General features: G+C 43.8%; 1 protein-coding gene across 1 annotated transcript in view; it reads left to right on the forward strand.

The window, feature by feature from the left end:
- The window catches only part of LGR5 (leucine rich repeat containing G protein-coupled receptor 5), an 87,031-nt gene that overhangs the window by 39,769 nt on the left and 25,749 nt on the right, over positions 1-21,513 (forward strand). Inside the window, exons 5-8 of the mRNA XM_070754758.1 lie at positions 15,467-15,682; positions 17,271-17,342; positions 18,499-18,567; positions 21,293-21,364. Coding sequence (XP_070610859.1) covers positions 15,467-15,682; positions 17,271-17,342; positions 18,499-18,567; positions 21,293-21,364 — 429 coding nt within the window. The remainder of the gene's footprint in view (positions 1-15,466; positions 15,683-17,270; positions 17,343-18,498; positions 18,568-21,292; positions 21,365-21,513) is intronic.

Here is a 21,513-nt window from a genome sequence, read left to right on the forward strand (position 1 = left end):
GACCTGCAGAGGCCAAAACTAACGGGGCGGAAATTCCTACCAGAAAATTCCTTGGCAACATTGGGTAAAAACTCCTTGCTGAACCAGGTGAAGGTAGCCACCTTCACCTGGATCCAAGCCACGCCCCTTCATCATGTGGGAGGAGTTTACCCTCCAATCCCCGTGGGAAATTGGATCCGGTGATTCCCATGGACATCCTCTCTCCAATCCCCGACGTTGCTCCAACCTCTAGTTCATGGAGAGAGGCGGTCCATCACCCTTTGAAGGATGCCCAAAGGAGCATGCGCAGTTGCTTCTAAATGCCGCCCCTAACCTGCCACGGAGGGGGGTCAGATCTCAATCTTGGCCCCCCGACCCCCACCCAGCCTCCTAAACCAATTCCTGGAGGCACCTCTGCAGGTCCGACAGGAAAATGGCGTTCCCCTCATCTGAGAGGTGAACGCCATCGGCCCGGTAGAACCGGGGCATTCCAAATTTTATCAAGGGATGCTTTACCATACACCCCCCCCCAACTCCCTAACAACCTTCCCAATGGCCTGGTTGACCCTTAACCTGGCCCGTTAACGGCTTTAGGGGATACAGCATTCTGCCAGACCAGTCTGGGGGGACTCCCAGACCACACGATACGTGTGTCTGGATACGCAGCGGCAATGGCCCTCAGGCCATCGCAGGCTTGGATGCTCACCGCCAAGCCACTCAGAACACTGAGGTCGTTGCCCCCGAGGTGGAACACCAACAACTCGGGGGCTCTCTCAGACCGGCACCAGCCAAAAACCAGGGGGAGGAGCCCCTCCCAGCGCAGTCCCCTGCGGCCCCCAGATGACATCCCATGATGTGTCAGTCCGCAAAACCAGCAGTTGCAGCCGCAGTAGCGGCGCCTATTCAGGAAGACCTGGGCCTATAACTGATCTAGGTGCCACCCGCTGCCATCTAAATTTTAGTTTTCTAAACAAGACCGTCGACTCAGTAGAGTCACGGGCAGAACCTGCTCTCCATCTACCATAGCCGCTATTCCCATCCCCTCTAGAGTCAACCCTACTGTCATGGCCAATGTACAGCCGTACCTACAGTTCTAGGGGATACTAATAGCCTAATGCTATACTGGAGATACATCCAAGCCCAATGCTTGGGCAGAGTTGGACACCGGTCCTGGGCTCGACAACCACTGCCAAACCCCACAACATTCCTGAGTCGTTGCCACCTTGGCAAGACCCATACATGGGAAAAACAGACAAGACCCTCCTCCGTCTTCAGGACACAACCGGCGTATTCTGGCCCATGTCAAAACAAACAGTGCTGACTACCGCGTCAGCGAACTGGGCAGCACCACAAGGGATAACCGCCCCAGCAGAAGAAGCCCCTCAGTCACACTGTCTCGGCCAGCTGGGTAAACTGCCGCCATCCCTGATCCTCTGCGATCCATCCCGACTTCGGAGATCCCGGGGCTTCTCTCCTCGACACCTAAATGAAAGATAGGTAAAAAAGGGGGGGCAGAGAAAAACTCATATATGCTGTGGATACACAGCCAAACCATCGCCCCCCCAGCCCTAAAAGGTACTGAATCATTGCCACTTTGGCAAGACCCACGCCTGGGAACCACATACCAGACCTATGGTCCTTAGGGGTACAACCCGCCCTGGCACCGTAGGGGATAAACTGTCCCTGTCAGGGTTAGAGAAGCCCCTGATCCCAGCATCTCGGGCAAGTGGGGGGGGGGGACCCTGTCCACTTGCCTAATACCTGCTAACATCCAAACTCACCCGTGATTCAATGAGCCCTCCTCAACCCCACCTAACGGAAGGACAAGTTAGCTCATACAGACAGATATGTGAGCGGGAGGGGGGCCCTGGCATATTGCGGATGTACTGCCATACCCACGCCCCCATTGCTGAAGGCCTAACATGACAATAAGAACCCCAGTTAGCTGGAACCCATCACACCGGTAAGGGCCCCCCCGTAAGGCCCCTTACCGGTTGGCGCCTGGGCTCATGAAGAACCCGGCGAAGCAAACTGACCTTAATGGCAATTATACCCCTCACGGTAGCTGAAATCCCCCTAAAGGAGGAAGACAATGACTTCCCCTGTCATTATCATGTCCGGATCCCCGGCTATTAAGCCAGGAAGTCCGAATCTACCCTGTCCAGAAGGTTTAGTTATAGCACGTTGCTTGCATTAATGACTGAGCCGGTAGGGACCCCAGCCGTTAAAAACTGGGACAGCACAGGGTTGTACTCTTCGCCTTCCATAAAATGGCCCAGAAAGAATACCTTGGGTCAATTCTGCCCATCTCAGTCAGCCATACCCACCAGGGCGGGGCTTGGCCATTGCATGGCCAGTGGGAAGTATGACTTCCCAAACACAGGTCCTCAGATATACGACCCGCCCAAATCTTGGATGGCCTGAAGTATAAAACACAGTGAATGGATACACGCCAAACATCCTACAGTAATGTTACCAGGGGCGTTACCAATAAAGGGTACTCAGTGCATAACAGTAGTACGGACCAGGCATCCTGCATCGTTACCTTACTATCGTGCCGGTCTTACCCACAGGCGGAGCGACTCTGGTCCTTTCCTCAACGATCCGCTCTCCGCATTCACTGACTGGTGGAAGCAGCAGAGGAAAGGGTGATGGGAAAGTCACGGTGCTGCAGGAAAACTAAAAAAAACCCCAGTTGCAATCAGTACCCAATCAGTAAGATGAAGCTCTGAATGTACCCTGGTAACTTTGACCCTCCAAATGTAGCACTCACAGATGGGACAGCCTAAAATTGCTCCCCCAGCACAATAACGGTACCATCTTATGAAATGGGCCGAGAATGAAATGAGGAATTGAAGGATCACTGCCCTTCCCCCAGGAAGGATGTTATGGTCCGGGCCCCTGCGGTCTCTATGCGTAATGCCCAGGTGGAAACTCCCTCCGTACCAGGTAAGGGGAACAATTACATTGTTCCCCTATGTGCATGTTGCCACTGAAAACATGGATGCCCGTTAAGGCTTAGCAGTTCCTCTAGGTAGGCACTGCGCAGTCGCTATACCTTTTTGGAGGTATGGCCGGAACGGTGGACAGGCCATCCCATTTTGGTGGTGCCATGCCACTTCCCATATGTGTCCCTGACCATACCCGTACGCAACTGTATGCGCATGCCCATAAACGGAACCAGGCTGTCATCACCAGCATAATTGTGTTTATGTATCGTGTGAGGCATGGCTCACACACGTTGCAAACTATACCTAGTGAATGCACCCGTGCACGAGCTACGCACATATAAGCATGCCTATATATGCTGAATTAAATCTAGAGTCCCACTAACTACCCTTCCTGTTAAATGCTCCAATTAATCTAAACCTATTATTGCACTACTTTTGTTATACTGTATCAATACCTGAACACATAAGCCGAACAGGGTGCAGGCCTCTTCCAGAGGGAGAGGCCCGACCAAAGTAATCCCAATTCATTGTTCAATAGTAATCCAAAAACTGAAATGCATGATTAACAAATAAACAACTCTCGGTGTATGTCCAAGATTAATAATCTATCAACCATGCACCAGTCCCAGACCAAAAGAGAATGAATCAAAATACATGATTTCCCATAAATGAAAGCTTATAATATCAAAGGGGGATAGATCAGAATCATCCATAATTAGGGAAACAACTGATCCAACTTACCATTGCAATTATTAGGGATAAATTGATTACATCCCTTTAAATCAATACATAATATAATTAATATAATTATACCTTACCATTGGAATCAATAGGGGCAATTAATCAAATCCCTCTAAATCAGCTATATGTACAATATAAATAATATATAAGAAGCATGATCCACATCTTCATTAAAGTTATGAATAACTCATATAAAAAGCATGCCCAGGGCCTTGAAGGCAACTAAAAGTTAGCATTAGGCCAGAAAGGCCTCCAAGCCCGGAATGGGAAGGCCCCGAGGCCTGCAGGCCATTGAAGGGAAGCTATAGACCACCTAATCATGTTGGGTAATAAACTGGGGGAAAACTTTATTGAGGAATTGCCCATTAATGAAAACTTTGGCTGCCACATGCCCCACCCCCACCAGGCCATAATGGCCCCATTCGAGGGAAAGCTAGTGTTCGAGTGTACGAATGTGTTGATTTACGCGATAACAAAACCGGCTAGCAATCCCCCCCCCCGAGAAAAGCTAATCCCAAATCAGGGCCACAGAATACGTTGCCAGCGCGGGGTGGGGGAACTCCGTGGACTCAAACCTGGGGGCCTCTGCATTATAAGGCAGAGGCCCTACCCGTTAGACTATGGGCGTGGGCAAGAAGGAGGGGATACCCCTTTGCTGCCTCTTCCTCGGTGTTCCTCAGGGGAGTGGGACGCTCCGTTGTCGATCGGTCGGCTGTAAGGTCAGTAAACGCCAGGCGTGACCCAGACCAAGGCCGCGCCACGTGGAGGAGCCCACAGCTCAGCGAACACACGTTCGCTTCAGGAAAGCCGAGGGCAAGGGGGAGGTCCTGCCTGAGTCGCCCTTAAATAGGGCGACTCAGGACCTTCCCCTGACCAGCAGGCAGCGCGCTACCTTGGCGCGCTGCCAAAAGCCGAACTTCTGGGTTCCAAAGGAACCTGGAAGTCCGGAGCTTGAAAGAGCTGCCAGCAGCGTCTCCCCAGCCCCGGAGGTAATTTCGGCCGACGGTTTAAGCCGTCGGCCGGGCATCTCTGTTGCAGCCGTGAGCAAACAGCAGAAGTGGGCTGGCTGTTGGAGCTGCTGTTGTGATGCAGATATCAGACAATGGAGGGCTGTCTACAAGGGCCCTGAGGTAAGCCAATGAAATGTGCATGGGCAGCTCCACCCCCTCACCTTGTGGCTGCAGCAGGCTCTTAGTATGGCTTATTTTGTGGGGGAATAGGGCTTATGTTAGTCATGTGTAAAAATATGTTCAGGCTTATTTTCAAGATAGGTCTTATTTTGGGGGAAAACATTGCAATGTACTGCAATAAATATGTATTTTTTAATTCTAGATACCAAATTCATATCCAGCGGCAGGCCACCATTCCCGGTGCTACTGGAAAGGGTCGGGACTGCAGGAGCACGCACATGCCTGGTGCTGGATTTGGCTTCTGCGCATGCGCAGAAGCTGAATCTCATGCGAGGACATGTGCAAGAGAGATTTCTTGGGTTTCTTTGCTTCCCCACATGCGCAAAAGCAAAAAGGCCCAGAAACTGGCAAAATAAGGTGACAGTCACCGCTCGTTCTGTCGCACCGCTCATTGCAGCTCTGCCGTGAGTGGCTCAACCGCGTGCCTGCCATGTCACTTGTGGCCTGTCCACTCTCCCTACCCACTTGTGCAATCTCCTGCAGGCACTGAGAAGATGGGCTATGGCATGGGGAGCAGGCCAGGCAGCCCTGAGCTCTGACCGTGCAGCCTCTCTGTGCTCTCCCATGCCGCAGGCATCTCTTGGCGCAGTGATGTGTGTCAAGCAAGTCGGGGCCTTCAGAAGCACAGCGCTGCTCCCAAAGGCCACAATTCACTCGGGACGCCATCACTACATGCACCGAGAGGTGCCTGTGGCACTGGAGAGCAAAAAGCAGGCCAATCAGCCAGAGCTTGGGCAGGCCGCTGTTGCTGCTAGGTCCAGGTGCCGCTCTAGGCACTGCAGCAAGTTTCGGCTGCCGCACATGTGCAGCAACTGAAATCTCGCATGGATGTCCTTCCGGCAGTGAGATTTGGGCAAAAAATGCTGATTTGTTTGCTTCCACGCATGCACGGAAGCAAAAAAAACCTGGTAATTTTTATCAAAATCGTGCCAGTTACACGTGCACGGCACGTGCATGCCCAGCAGTAATGGAGCTGCATGCACAGCTCCATTTCTGCTACCAGAGTGGCGTTCCCCCCATTCCAGGGATGGGCCCATCCCTATTCATATCTAGTATTAAAATACTGACAATTCTTGTACTAACTGTTCAAGGATATATTTTATTAAGTTATTGAATATATGGTCAAAACATACACAATATATTACCGTGTTTCCCCGAAAGTAAGACAGTGTCTTACTTTCTTTTTATCCCCAAAAGCCCCACTATGTCTTACTTTCGGGGTATGTCTTATATTGTCCCGGGCACCGGGGCCGGCTCGTCTTCGGGCTTCGGCCCAGGCGAGGCCTCTTCGGGCGCCGGAGCCGGCGGCGACTTCCTGACGCGCTACCGGCTGGTGTCGTCTAAGCTCCGCTGCGCCCAGAACTTGGGCCACCCGGCGGGCGAGGCAGCAGCCCTGGCCGAAGCGGCGGAGCAGTTCATGGTGCTGGCGAGGGAGCTGCGCACCCAGGAGAGTCTCCCTTACGCAGCACGCCACCGCCAACTGGCACCAGGCTGCGTAAGGGAGATTCTCCTGGGAGCGCAGCTCCCTCGCCAGCGCCGCGAACTGCTCCGCCGCTTCGGCCAGGGCCGCCGCCTCGCCCGCTGGGTGGCCCAAGCTCTGGGCGCAGCGCACCACCGCCAGCTTGGGCCACCCGGCGGGCGAGGCGGTGGCCCTGGCCGAAGCGGCGCGGCTCTGGCTGCGGCACGAGCGGGAGCTCCGACTGCGGCAAGGCGAGCGGGCGGCGGCTTGCAGCGAAGGCGCTCGTCCCAGCAACCGAGTCCTGCCGAGACTCGGCTGCAAGCGGCCTGCGAGGCCGACCGGCTCCGAGGCGAGCGGCCGGAGCTGCGCCCTCCTTCACCCGCCTCCTTTCCGGCAGGCAGGTGGGGCTGCCCAACTGCGCAGAGTGGCTCCTCCCCTCCAGACACACGCTTCCCCGACACGCGTCTGCGGCTCCACACGTGCACCGAGGGAAATCCTTTGTGCCTTGCCGCCAAACTCTCCCACCTGCTCGGCGGCCGCAAGCCTCTCCCTGCCACCGCGCTGCCGAGGGAACCGCCGCCAGGGCTGCTGCCATGCTGCCGAGCAGATCAGCTGCTGGGCGGCCGAAGAAACCTTCCCTGGGTCTTCCCGACGTCATCGGGCTCCCCCCCCCGGCAATACCCCCGTGTTTCCCCGAAAGTAAGACATATGTCTTACTTTCAGGGTATGGCTTATATTAGCCGACCCCCCTGAAACCCCCAATACGTCTTACAATCGGGGGTGTCTTACTATCGGGGAAACACGGTATTAAAATTATGCTGGATTGTATTCTTTAAACTGCATCACTTTTTCTTGAATGACCTGGACATTTTAAATGAGTTCGTGAAAAATGTCATGTAATATTCTCTTTTATATGCTATCTATAAAACAAAACAAAATATATGATTCTTAAGTTGCTTGCCTTTGGCACATAACACAGCTTTTAAACTATCTCCATGTTAGCCATGTATTATAAATTGCATATAATGTATTGTTTATGAGTTAATGGATTTAGTTTTGAAAGTGCCAAAACTTTGATCAACTCAACTAAAATAAGGGAAAGAAAACTTAAGGTTTCATTGCATGCCTTAGAGATTGGCATGCCTTATTTACATTATGATAGGAAGCACAATCTCTAATTAAATATTTTACTATCTATAAATAGAACAATGGCTCTTAAGAATAAAAATAAAAGATCAGATAGACAGGAAACATTTGTGGCAATAGATTTTAAAAGTACTTTATAAACCCTTTAACTGAGTTATGTATTCTGTAACTTCTTATCTTAGTACAGTATTTTGAAAATTAACTCTGCTGGATTTGAATAAAATGTAACTTTATTACATTTTTCTCAATGTACAGTATATATTTTTCATATACATATACAATTTTTTTACATTTAAAACATGAACATCATTTAAAACAGTTGTATACAGAGCTAAACCTTTTCCTGAGCTTTTTTAGATTTGTAGACAATTTAAAATCTATAAATACTTGTCATATGTAAAGAATTTTGAACTAAGTTCCTAATTCAGATAATGTTGGCTAATTTAGGAAAGTGAACAGATATGAATATAGTGGGGCTTTTGCATAAATGTTCTTAGAACAGGAACCAGTTTGATACGGTGTCAAGGCATCAAGCTAAAAACTGGAAGACTGTTCTGGTCCTTTCTTTGGCAAAAATACCGCTGAGTATTGAGTCAGTCACACACTATCAGCTCTAAGAAGCAGACAATGGAAAACCACTTCAGAAACCTTGCCGGACAACTTCAGAGGCTTGTCCAAGTTGTAAAAAGTCAAAACTGACTTAAAAGGACCAAAAAAGAAAAATGTTCTTAAACTTGTTTTGTCATTTCTTCTAACCACATTTTTATTTTTAACCAATACTTTATTTACCATAGGACAAGTCCACCACATATGATAATAAGTTTCGTATCTATTTACATTTCCACATCTGGGAGATTTGCTTTGAAACATCTTTGCTATTCTTGCTGGGGGCAAATGCCACCTGTAAAACATTTTGTAAAGATTTTCTTTATAGGCTGTTGGCATCGTCAATTTATAGTTTCTTTCCCAGAGTTTTTGCCATTTGTCTGGTTCTTTAATATATCATAGTTTCTTTAACTTATTCCTCTTCCATTTTGAAGTTCAATAAATAGCTATATTTAAAAAAATTAATTATCATCTGTCCCAAAAATATCTGATCTAATTCTGATGGTTCTTTGTAAAATCCATACATTTTTGCATTTCTTGTATTGTGATTGTATTTGCATAAGTGGCCACCAAGCCAAATTAATTCCTTCATTTTTCAATTCTTGTTTCGATTTTAATTCCCCTTGTTCATTTTGAATATATTTATATCTTGTAATTTTTTCAAGACCAAGAACATTTGGATATATTAGTGCTTCCATCATGGATAGCCAGACTGGTATTTGGTTGTTTTGTGGATTCTAGTTATGTCCCCATTCCTATAGAGGATCTTGATGGGAATTTACTTTCCTGGCTCTTCTATGAATTCATTGTCCAAAGTCCATCAAAAATAGCATTAAAGCCTTCCTGTTATTAGTAGTATAAAAATATAGTAAATAAACTACAAATAAATAATTTATTTTACAGGTAAAAGATAACGGCCTCAAAAACAGTCACTTTCAGGGTTCAAATTTTAAGTTTTAAGACAGATTGTGTTATTTGCAATGTTTGAAGCAAAACACCAAGCTTTCAATGTTCTGTCATGGACAGACTAGCTATTTAGTTCAGAGGGAGAGTCCTCTTGCAATTAAACTAAGAAACTGTGCTTGAAATGTATGGTTTTCTATGTGATCTATTCTCTTTCATTCTAGGGCTATTTAATCCAAGTCCAGTTTTAAGTAACAGCTGTAAGAAGGGAGCACTTTTATCAACTGTTTGGCAACTAAGGAATACTATTTTCCATACTATTTGAAGGGCTATTTAATCCAAGTCCAGTTTTAAGTAACAGCTGTAAGAAGGGAGCACTTTTATCAACTGTTTGGCAACTAAGGAATACTATTTTCCATTATAACTGGATGCCCATTGTATATCTTTCTGAGGAGGCACACTCAGTTGTTAATGAAACTCAGTTGTTAATGAAACTCTGAAGAGCAATTCAGAGTGATGCTAATGGATTAGTTAAATGGATGGCCAGTAGGAAAGTATAGAAAATAGTGCAGATGATAGAAATATCTAAGAGCCATTAACTAGATAAAAGATACTGAAAACCCTAAGAAACAAGATAATATTCATAGTGACTCAACTAGATGCTTCCCTTATTCACCACCTTTGCCATGAAAGCAGTTCTGTGACCAAATACTTTTTCTCAGCCCAATTCACCACATAAGGCTGCTGTTGTGGGGAAAATATGAAAAGGAAGTATTTTGGTTACATTTGCTGCCTTGAGTTATTTATAAAAATAATAAAGATGGGATGTAAATATATTTTTTAAAAAAATAAGAGGGGAAGATGCAACAGAACCAGATTTGCAAGAGTCTGTCATTATAGTTAATATCAATAAAGATATGGGGACCAAAACCAAGAATAATATGTGACAATATCTCCAAGCTGAATACAGTAATACCTCATGATACGAACTTAATTGGTGAAAGGAGGAGGTTCGTAAGGTGAAAAGTTCGTAACACGAAACAAAGTTTCCCATAGGAATCAATGGAAAAGCGATTAATCCATGCAAGCCCAAAATTCACCCCTTTTGCCTCATTTTCGCCGGCATTCGGATTTTGTTTGGGTGTGGGTGGAGGGGGGGGGAGACGGGGGGGAGACAGCGCAGGCTGCCCAGAGGGAGCCTCGTGGGTGGATTCATGGAAAAGTCAACAGTTACTGTCCGGCTTGCAATGACTGGAAGGGAAGGGAGGGAAACGCACGGGCAGTTTGTACATGCATCTTCTCTGATTTCCTCCCTCCCTCCTTCCCCCTCTCCCTCCTGGCCTCCCTCCTCCTCCTCCTCCTGTATTCCACCTCCCTCCCAGCCTCCGAGCCACATTCTCCGCGCCGCCGGCCGGCTGTCATCTTCTAAAGAAGCAAGAAGAGGAGGAGGAGCTGGGCACCTTCCTCCACCACCACCGGCACCCAGCTCCTCCTCCTCTTCTTGCTTCTTTAGAAGATGACAGCCAACCGGCGGCGCGGAGGGTGGGGATGGTGTGCATGTGTGGAAAGAGTCAGCGGGAGAACTGGGGGTAGCCGTGGCCACTGCCCCGTGGAAGGGACCCGGCTGGGAAGCTCCCGAAGGTGTGGGCTGGGGTCTTTCCGGGAGAGCAAGCAGCAGGCGTGGGCTGGGGTCCCCCCAGTTCTCCCACGGACCTCTTCCACACATCCCGACTCCTGCAGCCTCCGCGTTTTTCTTTCGGCCTCGGGCTGGAAAGGGGGAGCTAAGCCAGCCCAGTGGCTTTTTACATTGGGGAGATGTTACCAGCCCAGTGGCATTGATTCCTCCCACCGCTTAGCTCCTCCCATCCACCCAGAAGCCAAAAGTTCTGGCCTTTGTTCACCAACCTCCACGTTTTTCATGTTTGCATCCTGGGCGGGGGGCGGGCGAGGAGGCGCGACCGACCGGCTCAGGCTCCGGCTAGGATGGGGCGGGCAGCAGCTGGGCGCAGTGGCGAGGGTGCATCCGACTCGGGGCTGGTGGCGCCCGATGCACCGGGGAACATCAGCTCAGCGGATCAAGCCCGGCTCCTTTCGGCCCAGCATCCCGGGCCAAGCAGCTGCCTTCTGTCACTGAGCCTGGCTCGCCCGGAAGATGGCAGCGCGTGTTGCCTGCGCCGGCGAGGGAAGCCAAGCCGGCCAGGCTCAGCGGATCAAGCCCGGCTCCTTTCGGCCCAGCATCCCGGGCCAAGCGGCTGCCTTCCGTCACTGAGCCTGGCTCGCCCGGAAGATCGTAGCGTGCGTTGGCTGCGGCGGCGACGTTGCTGCCGGCTTGGCTTCCCTCGCCGGCGCAGCCAACGCGCGCTACGATCTTCCAGGCGAGCCAGGCTCAGTGACGGAAGGCAGCCGCTTGGCCCGGGATGCTGGGCCGAAAGGAGCCGGGCTTGAAGATCGCAGCGCGCGTTGGCTGCGGTGGCGAGGGCTTGCGATGGAGGGTGGAGGAAGCGGCCATGGGAGGGCGAGCTGCCTCAGGGAGGAGGATCGGGCGGGACCAGGTGGGGGCTGGAATTTCTCCGCTGGGAAGAAGTGGCGATGGATCATCCGTCTACCTCTGTCAGCTGCTCCGGGCCACAGGCGCGAGGGGCGCTGCTTCTCCGGTCGCCCGGTCCTCTCCTGCCTCCCGCGCCGATCGAAAGGGGCTGGAGCGGCAGAGCCGAGCACGCCTTCCGCCCTTTCATCCTTGCCCCCGTGGCCCGGGGCAGCCGACAGAGGTAGATGGAGGATCCATCACCGCTTCTTCCCAGCGGAGAAATTCCAGCCCCTACCTGGTCCCGCCCGATCCTCCTCCTCCCTGAGGCAGCTCGCCCTCCCATGGCCGCTTCCGGGAGCGGCCCGGAGCGGCCGACAATGTTGCCTGCTGCGTCGGGCGCCACCAGCCCCGAGTCGGACACAGCATCGCTGCCACCGCCGCCGCCCCTCCCCGTCTCGCTCGGCCACGCCTCCTCGCCCGCCGCCCGCCCGCCCAGGATGCAGACCTGCTGCCTCGCCTCATGCCCGCCGCCGGCCCGATCCTGCGCCTCCTGCTCCCCCCCAGCCAAAAATACAAAGGCGGTCTGCCCCCACCCGCGGAGCAATGGGAAGCTGAAGCCGCCGGTGGTTTCAGACTCCCTTTGCTCCAGGCTGCTCCGCCCTGCCTGTCATGCAGCGGCAGACCGTCTTTGTGGTTTTTCGCTGGGGGGGGAGCAGGAGGACCTTCCTGACTCCCTCCCCCAGTGCCGGACCTCCTGCCCTCCCTCCCAGACAAAAACCCAAAGTGGGCTCCCGAACCTGAACATTTTCCATCTTACCAACCTGCCACCGCCGCCAAGAAGCCCCGCTGCCCAGCTGTCACCTTTTAAAACAGCCGGGGGGCTTCCCAGAAGCCTCCCAAAGCCGAACGCCAAACCTGAACATCCGGGTTCGGCTTTGGGAGGCTGCTGTGAAGCCCCCCGGCTGTTTTAAAAGGTGACAGCCGGGCGAACGCCGAACCCGGAAGTTCGGGTTTGGGGTTCATAACATGAAAAAAGTTCATAAGAAGAGGCGAAAATTTTAAGAACCCCGGGTTCGTATCTCGGGTTGTTCGTAAGACGAGGGGTTCGTATCTTGAGGTAGCACTGTATTTTATTGTTTCACAGATCTTGCCAAACTGAAGATTCTACTATAATATACTCAGTAAACTATTAGGGAAGGGCTGTCTTCATCCTTGTTGTCTCACATGTAAAATTTGGACTAAGTTGCTTCTTATACCTCCTACCCTCTCTTACCTGGGAATGCATCGCCTCATTACATTCCATCACATCATGATCTTCCTGCTGAGTTACTTCCTGTTGGAATGTGTGACAGTATTAGAATCATCAAAGAAAAAATATCAGTGAAAAGGAGAGTTACAAAGGAAGCAGCAGCAGATCCTCTTCCTACTTCAGGTTGCCATAGCTTTCGTCAATTTGGGCTGGTTTTGGAGTCAGAATATCATGGCCATGATTTAAAAACAAATAATTACATGGTAGAAATTATAAAATGCCTTGAAGATGCTAACCATAAATTGCTGCTTATAATCATTGTTCCCCATAGGAACTTATCAGGGGCATCATGTCTAAAAAAGCCTGTAATCTAGGGATACACTGAAACAGGTTCATGCAAGATGCAGGCATTCCCTAATTTATTATCTAATTTTAGAGTATGAAATTGATTTTTTTATAATTCAATCCATGCTATAGATTGTGATTATTATTTCCCCCAAATATATTGTGTGGATTATGTCTATGACTATTGTATCTTGTATGAGCAGCAACCCTGAAATGATAAAAGAAAGAGTGGAAAGATCTAGGTCATATACAAGGCAGTTGTTAATCTGGCTGGAAAAAGAAAAACGTGAACTTATTAAAGACAAAAACAAAACAAAACAAAAAAAGCTTTAATCAGTGTAACTGTCAAGTTAGTGCAACTCTAAAGTCCTTGGTTTAGACAGAAACATCACACAGACAAGAAATTTATTTCTGACTAAACACAAAAAATCCCACGTTTTCTTTTAAAGTATATTTTATTTGAAAGCACAGCACAAAATATGTTCCTTTATTTGAAAGGAAAAGTTCAGGCTGGGTATTTCTAAATATTTCCAGCTTTTCCAATTTGTTGACAAAATGTGAATTATTTTGGAGCTGTGTCCCTGTGGCTTGTCATGTCAGTTATTATATTGAAAAATTACTTATAAAAAGGCTTTGACACTGAACTTTACAAATTGGTTCCAACTGACCTTGTCTCAATTATTTGCCATTCTAGCACATTTGCTATTTGCCTTGTGCAATACTAGAAAAAATGTAGCAAAAGACCTAGCATTTTATATGCTTGCAAATAAAGAATCTGCTTTAAATAAAGTAATCCACATGCTTATTTCAAAGTCCATTTCCTCTCAGATGTGTAAGGTTTATTTTCTGCAGAATTCCTCATAAATGCTTGCATGTATTTTTCTTTTTAATTCAATGAAAGTGAACATTTAAACATACAGTATTTGTAAATTATCCTTTTCTCTGAAAAAATTAAGTTAACAAAATTAATCTACAATTTCTAAATCTTCAAAATTGTATCTAAACTAATAATATGGTTATACTGTCAACCAATTAATTTCCCTCAAACATCTTGCTTTTCTTCCTTTAATTAATAATTGGATACTTTGGATCCAATTTCAGCTTTGTTTTACCCTTAAACTACTATGATTATTGCTAACAATAATAGCATTACAAATATTGTTGATGCATGTATGTATTCATAAAATGGGCTTTTGGTGGAACATCACCTTTAATTTTCATGAAATAGTCAAACCATTATATTAATCTGACCTAGTTAAATGCACTATAATGCAGAATTGGAATTCCTGATTTGTCTTTATCTGTATAATAGTGCAGGGTTTTTTTGTAAATGATGGTAGCAAAATAGACTAGCATTTGAATGAAAAAGCCATGGAATCTGCACACATCATGCCAAATTCTAAGTTTCTGTTCTGCTAAAGTGTTTTTGTCATCTGCTTTATATACAGTGGTACATCTACTTACGAACTTAATTTGTTCTGTGATCAGGTTCTTAAGTAGAAAAGTTTGTAAGAAGAAGCAATTTTCCCCATAGGAATCAATGTAAAAGCACATAATGCATGCGATTGGGGAAACCACAGGGAAGGTGGAGGCCCTGTTTCCTCCCAGGAGATTCCTAGAGAGGCCCCATGGAGACTTCTCCCTGCCTTTTATAGTTTCAGAGGCTCAGGTTTGTAAGTGGAAAATGGTTCTTGAGAAGAGGCAAAAAAATCTTAAACACCCGGTTCTATCTAGAAAAGTTTGTAAGTAGAGACATTTATAGGTAGAGGTACCACTGTATTACACTACTAAGAAGTTATAGCTTCTTTAATGACTGAATTGTGCAAAAAATATATGTACACTAAATCTTTGTTTATTCTATATGTTTATTTTAAATCTTGTAGGATTCTGAAGCAACATATTAACTTTGTTTCACAGCATAATTCATATCCACAGATAGTTTCATGTTGCATGATGCATTGGGACACAAACATCAATTACTGTAACATATAATATAAAAAGCCATGCTATCCACAGTTGACTAGTCTTATGCACCATATTAAACCAAAATATATTTGTGGTTTATTATGTCATATGAAGCCAGCCTTTGTGATTTGATTCAGGGATTAGAATATTATATGAACTCATTAAATTATAAGTTATAGTTTATGAATGAATCATTGTTAAACAAACCATGTCCTAATACAATGAATATACCAAATCTATAAAATACAGTGAGAATGACCACAGAATTAAAAAGAAGTTGCAGAAATAGAAATGGAAATTAGACTATGTAACTAAAAATGCAGAAAATATTACTTTTGTCTGAGCGCATTTACTAATGAAACACTTTTTAATGACATTTTATATTTCTGGGGTTTTTTTTCTTAGACGGCTTGATGCTAACCATATTAGCTTCATACCTTCCAACTGTTTCAGCGGCTTGATGTCACTTAGATATCTGTGGCTAGATGATAACTCTTTGACTGAAATTCCAGTGCAAGCTTTCAGAAGTTTACCAGCACTACAGGCAATGACACTTGCACTCAACAAAATCTACTATATTCCAGATTATGCTTTTGGAAATCTCTCCAATTTAGTAGTGCTGTAAGTTTGAATTTATTTTTAGACATAAAATTTAATTAATTTTCAAGAGTTTCAGCTGCTGACTTCATGAAAGTACAGTATGTGTTTAGTATACACCTAGTTCTTTTAGTAGAACAGCAAATATTTAAGTACAAAACCTGGTTAATGAAGCCAACTGAATGCTAATATGAGGCAAAAGAATCAGAAGCTGAAAATACTGCTGTTTATTTTTGTATATTTTATTTTGCCATACATAGAATATTAATATTTTTTATAAATAAGATTTTTTATTATTATTATTATTTATTAGATTTGTATGCCGCCCCTCTCCATAGACTCGTTTATTGCTAGTTTAATCGTGAAATTAGTCGCATTTGAAAGTAAATATTTTGGGGTACAGATGTTTTGCAATTTTTCTACTTTATTTCAAACATGATTGTAGCCTAGCAAAAAGTTATTTACATGTGCAGAATGGAAGAATTCCAACTGTTAAATGGAACTGATGTGATTAGGATCAACTTAAGTTGGGTTGCTGCATTGGCTTAGAGCAGGGATATTAATTTTTTTTTAATGGAATGTCCTGTCTGCATGTTAAAAAAAGTAAAAATGGGAAATCATCTCAATCAATGACTCTGAGCTGCTTGCAATTCAAAAAAATATATTACAATTAAAACAATAAAAACATATTAAACAGTGCAAAACATTCTAAATAAATATATAGGTAGTCCTCAACTTACAACCACAATTGAGACGAACATTTATGTTGCCCCATTTTACAGTATGACTTTTCTTGACACATCTGTTAAGTGAATCACTGCAGTTGTTAAATTAATAACATGGTTGTTAAGAGAAAGTTTGTTTTTACATTGACTTTGCTTGTTAGAAGGTCATGAAAGGGAATTACATGATTTCTAGACACTGCAGCTGTCATAAATGTGAGTCAGCTGACAAGCATCTGAATGTAAATCATGTAACCATGGGGATGCTGCAATGGGCATAAATATTTTTTAATGCCAGTGTAACTTCAAATGATTATTAAACGAGCTATTGTAGGTCGAGTACTGCTTGCCTGTTAGCAATAAACACAGGAAATGGGGCATCTAATACATTCAACACCTGATCTTAGGAACACAGACAGGTTTTTAGAGCCTTACAAAAGGCTAAGAGGATTGGGGCCATTATAATATTTTACATTGACAAACTTAAAAGAAATATTAAAGGATACTAGATACTGCCTAGACCGGAAGATAGAGATTACTGAAATTTTAGTCTAGATAAATAATATAAGCATTTGTACACAGAATGGGATTTGGTCCTGACTCAAGGGCACCTAAATTAACTTTGTAAAGAGCAAGAAAGCACTTAATCAGTAAGAAAAGAACATGAGCAATATGAGAGGTCACAAAAATAGAAGTTGTTCATCTAAGCTGATTAAGAGCCAAATGAAAATGCAAATAGAGGCACAAATGGTAAAATATATTCTGTAGTATCCAAACGTTTGTAAAAATGACTTTCTTAAATGATGGGAGAGCAGGAGTAACCATTAAAATGTTTTCTTTACTGTAGTTTACGTTGTTTTTTTTCTCATATTCTGAACGGTCTGTTTTAGGCATCTTCATAACAATAGAATCAACTTCTTGGGGAAAAAATGCTTTGATGGCCTCCTTAGTCTAGAGACTTTGTAAGTTGAGCTTTTATATGCTTTTTCCATGTTTCTATTAACATTCACCAAATCATTTTTTTAAATGCCTAAATGCAGATTTAGATAAATTGCATATTGACTATTGTTAAATTATTAAGGATGTAATACAATCCACACTTATATGGAAGCCAGTTTGCATTATTTTATTTTCCTTTAATTTATGCTATGTATTAACTTTTTTATCTTGTAGACAATGGGCATTTAAAAAGACTAATGGATATACACTAAGAAAATAATCAATATCTCACTGTGACTAATTAAATTCTTGACCAATCTTTGAAAAATTTGACCCAAATTAAATTACAGTTTGCTCATATTTGCAAAAACAGATTTTACTTATGTAGTTAAAATTACAAAGACTAGCAGTGTCTACTATCTTGGTGTGATCTTATAAAAATATTTTTCTTAATTTTTCCTTTAAGGTTAATTTAGTAAGTGACATGTAAACATGATAGTCTGATCAACTTAGTCAAAAATAGATATCTAAAGTTAAGGAGGACAGATTATTCAAGCAAAAAGTAACAATAAATAAAATTTTAAGCAAATGCAAATATCTACTATATTTATAAAAAAAAAAATTAAAAGGCATGCATCCAGTTTTCTTGAGGAACCATCTTACCCCAATGGGACTGACCCATCCCACCCACAATGACAGAAGGGGCATACTGTGAATCCTGTCAGTCAAGGAATTTTGGCTGGTGGGTTCAAGAAGAGTCTTGTACCCTCTGGAACATCTTATCCTATGAGGTGAAACTGGCTCCCACCTCCCTAACATTTTGTAAGAGCCTTAAGACTTGAATTTACAAGATGTCTTCGGGACCAATAGGAAAGCTTCATACTGGTGGTGGTTGATTAACCCCATCTCCCCCCTTCCTGGGTGTCCAGTTCCCCTCTTTGCCAACTTGTGTCCATACTTTTATCAATGTATTTATCTGCTGTGTTTTTATAATAGATGATATTTTTATGTTATAAGCCATCCAGAGTTGTTGGTTGCTAGCTTTATTTATTTTATAAATAAATACAGTTCTATAAATGAATAAATCTAAAAGTGCAGCACAAAACAGGTAAAGTCTTTCCTTTTAAATATGGGGATTAGTAGCGTGTAATGTGGGGTTGTTTTTTCTCCCCAATACAGAGATTTAAATTACAATGATCTGAATGAATTTCCCACTTCTGTCAATGTCCTCAGAAACCTGAAAGAACTGTGAGTACAGAATTTTGGTCTTCAGTAGTGATGAGCGAACCAAACTTGCATAGTTCGGGTCCGTGCCGAACTTTGCAGTGTTCGGCATACCGAATCTGAACCTGGACTTTTAAAAAAGTCTGTGTTCAGGTTCGGTGTTCACTCAAACACCACGGTGGGCGGGGGGGGGCAGGGAGGGCTCTTACTCAGCGAAGCTGGCTGAGGAACTCTGGGAGTTGAAGTCCACAAGTCTTAAAAGTTGCCAAGGTTGGACTAAATAAATAAGGAAGTTAAGGCCATGACACTGCCTTGCTCATCCTGCAACCAAGAGCAATACTGATTGGCTGTTGAGCAGAAAACAAAACCAAAGTCTTCACCAATTGCCTGTTGTGCCCATTGCCCCGGGCAGCCTTAGCACACCTCAGCGCTCTTTGGAAAGGGGAGGGGGGCAGGTTCTGTGTTGACATAGGCCCCGCCCTCCCATCTTCTGCCAAAGCAGCTTGCAGCCACCTGTCTCCTTTTATTTCTTACGGGAAATGTCGCAGCTACACCTCCTCCTTTAATTTCTTTCGCCACCACGCATGCGATCTTGTCAGTTTCCCCCATGAAAAAGCAGAAGATTGAGTTGGCGCTAGAGCAGCTCAAGCAACACACCACAGTGGTGGCTGATGACCGTGGTGGCTGATGACCGTGGTGGCTGAGCCTTTTCCATAAGAAATAAAGGAGACAGGCGGCTGCAGGCTGCTTTGGTGGAAGACGGGAGGGCGGGGCCTACAATGGCGCTGCAAGCAAAAGGAGGCTTGTATACTTAGGATTTTTATTAATATTGATTGTTTCCTGTTTGCTTATTTGACCCCTATGACAATCATTAAGTGTTGTACCTCATGATTCTTGACAAATGTACACTGGTCAAAAAAATAAAGGGAACACTCAAGGAACACATCCTTGATCTGAATGAATGTAATATTCTCATTGAATATTTTGTTCTGCACAAAGTTGAATGTGCTGACAACATGTGAAATTGATTGTCAATCAGTGATGCTTCCTAAGTAGACAATTTGGTTTCACAAAAGTTTGATTTACTTGGAGTTGTATTGTGTTATTTAAATATTCCCTTTATTTTTTTTGAGAAGTATATATTTTATTTTATGTATACTGAGAGCATATGCACCAAATACAAATTCCTTGTGTGTCCAATCCCACTTGGCCAATAAAAGAATTCTATTTCAGCTTTAGGATGTACAGATTAATGCAGTGTTTTTCAACCAGGGTTCTGCCAGAGATCTGACGACACCAAAAGGTTCCCCTGAAGAAAGAAAAACACTGCATTAGCCTAATTGTGTGTGACTGACAATGATTATAAAGTCTCTGCTGTCCAAGTTTGAGATTGTCGAAATAATATTGTCCAGGGTTTTTTCATTCACACAAAATCTGTTAAGGGGAAAATAGTTTAAAAAGCTACAGTATACATTTCTACACACACACATACATACTGTACATAGATAATGTAAGAGAGAGAAAAATGCATGTGAGGTTAGAAAGAAAAAGCAAGAAAGATGGTAAAATTTGTCCAAGTGAAAAGACAACATATTGGGTAAAAACATGATTTTTAAAAATATTGTATAAGTCAATAGAAAGTGAATAGGAAACTGATAATAATAGAAATTTTTATATATAAATACATATACATATGCATACATATACATACATGTGTGTGTGTGTGTGTGTGTGTGTGTGTGTGTGTCTGCAAATGCTGACAGCCTTCCATTGTTCATTTTCACTTTGTTTTCCTACTGATATATTGTTTCTTATGCAATCAATTTTCAGAGACAGGCATTATATAATCACTAATAATAGCAGTCCAAACAATGAAATGAGTTTAGTGAGCCTTGCAATATTTTAATTTCAACTTGAGTGACTTCATTTGTAGCTCAGTGGAAAAACAAATATTTCCCATGCAATCATTATTATTGTTATTAAAACTTTAGTGTTTTGTTCCTGTATTATATTATTATGCAAGCAAATAATATACTTCAGTTAATTTGGAAATAATTTGCTTAGCTCTTAAATGACAATATTTACATTGTCATTTAACAAAACTCTCATATAGAAATGCTATGAAAAGCCAGTATATACAAAATGCCTTGAGACTGAACATCTGTTATTTATATACATTAATGTATACTTGGAAGTGTTATTGTTTGGTTTGATTGTGGTTATTGGGGAAGAAGTAATAATGTCATTCATTAATTAATTTGTACAGATTATTAAAGGTATGAAAGAATTGAAAAAATGTTAGTATTGCTTTTATTGATTTTATCAGATGGCAGCCATTGACTGGGCTGGGAAGCTAAGCAGGGTTGGGCCTGTTTAAAACTTGGATGAAATACATATTGAAATACCAGAGTTTCAAGTGTACCAGAATATATTGAAAGTAAAATGAAAACAAAAAAACATTTAGAAAGATGTATTGATAAACCAATTCCATTTGCCCAAAAAGGTGCATAAGTATGTCCATGAACTCACCAGGAATCAAATTTGATTCAAAGGAGATTTTATTTTATCCTTATAGCATTTTGAGGAACTTATTGAGAACTAAAAATCTCCTGTATTATGATAGCTGGTACATTTCTACACAATCTAATTTATTTAGAATAACTTTGTCTTTGGGTAATCTATAAAGTACCGTAATTTTTGTTTCCATATATTGTGGGTATGTACTCTATTTCTGTTATTTTCTCTCTAGCGGATTTCATAATAACAACATAAGGTCAATACCTGAACAGGCATTTATGGGCAACCCATCACTTACAGCAATGTAAGTTATGAAGGTTAACTTTTTCTAGAAAAATTTTCTATTTCTTTTTCTATTAATTAATTTATTTCATTATATATTAGTTTTTTAATATTTTATATGATACAGTGTTTCTCAAATATTATTAAATTCCAGATATAGGTATATGTATG

This window comes from Erythrolamprus reginae, chromosome 6 (assembly GCF_031021105.1).
Source record: "Erythrolamprus reginae isolate rEryReg1 chromosome 6, rEryReg1.hap1, whole genome shotgun sequence".
Classification (NCBI taxonomy): Eukaryota; Metazoa; Chordata; class Lepidosauria; order Squamata; family Dipsadidae; genus Erythrolamprus; species Erythrolamprus reginae.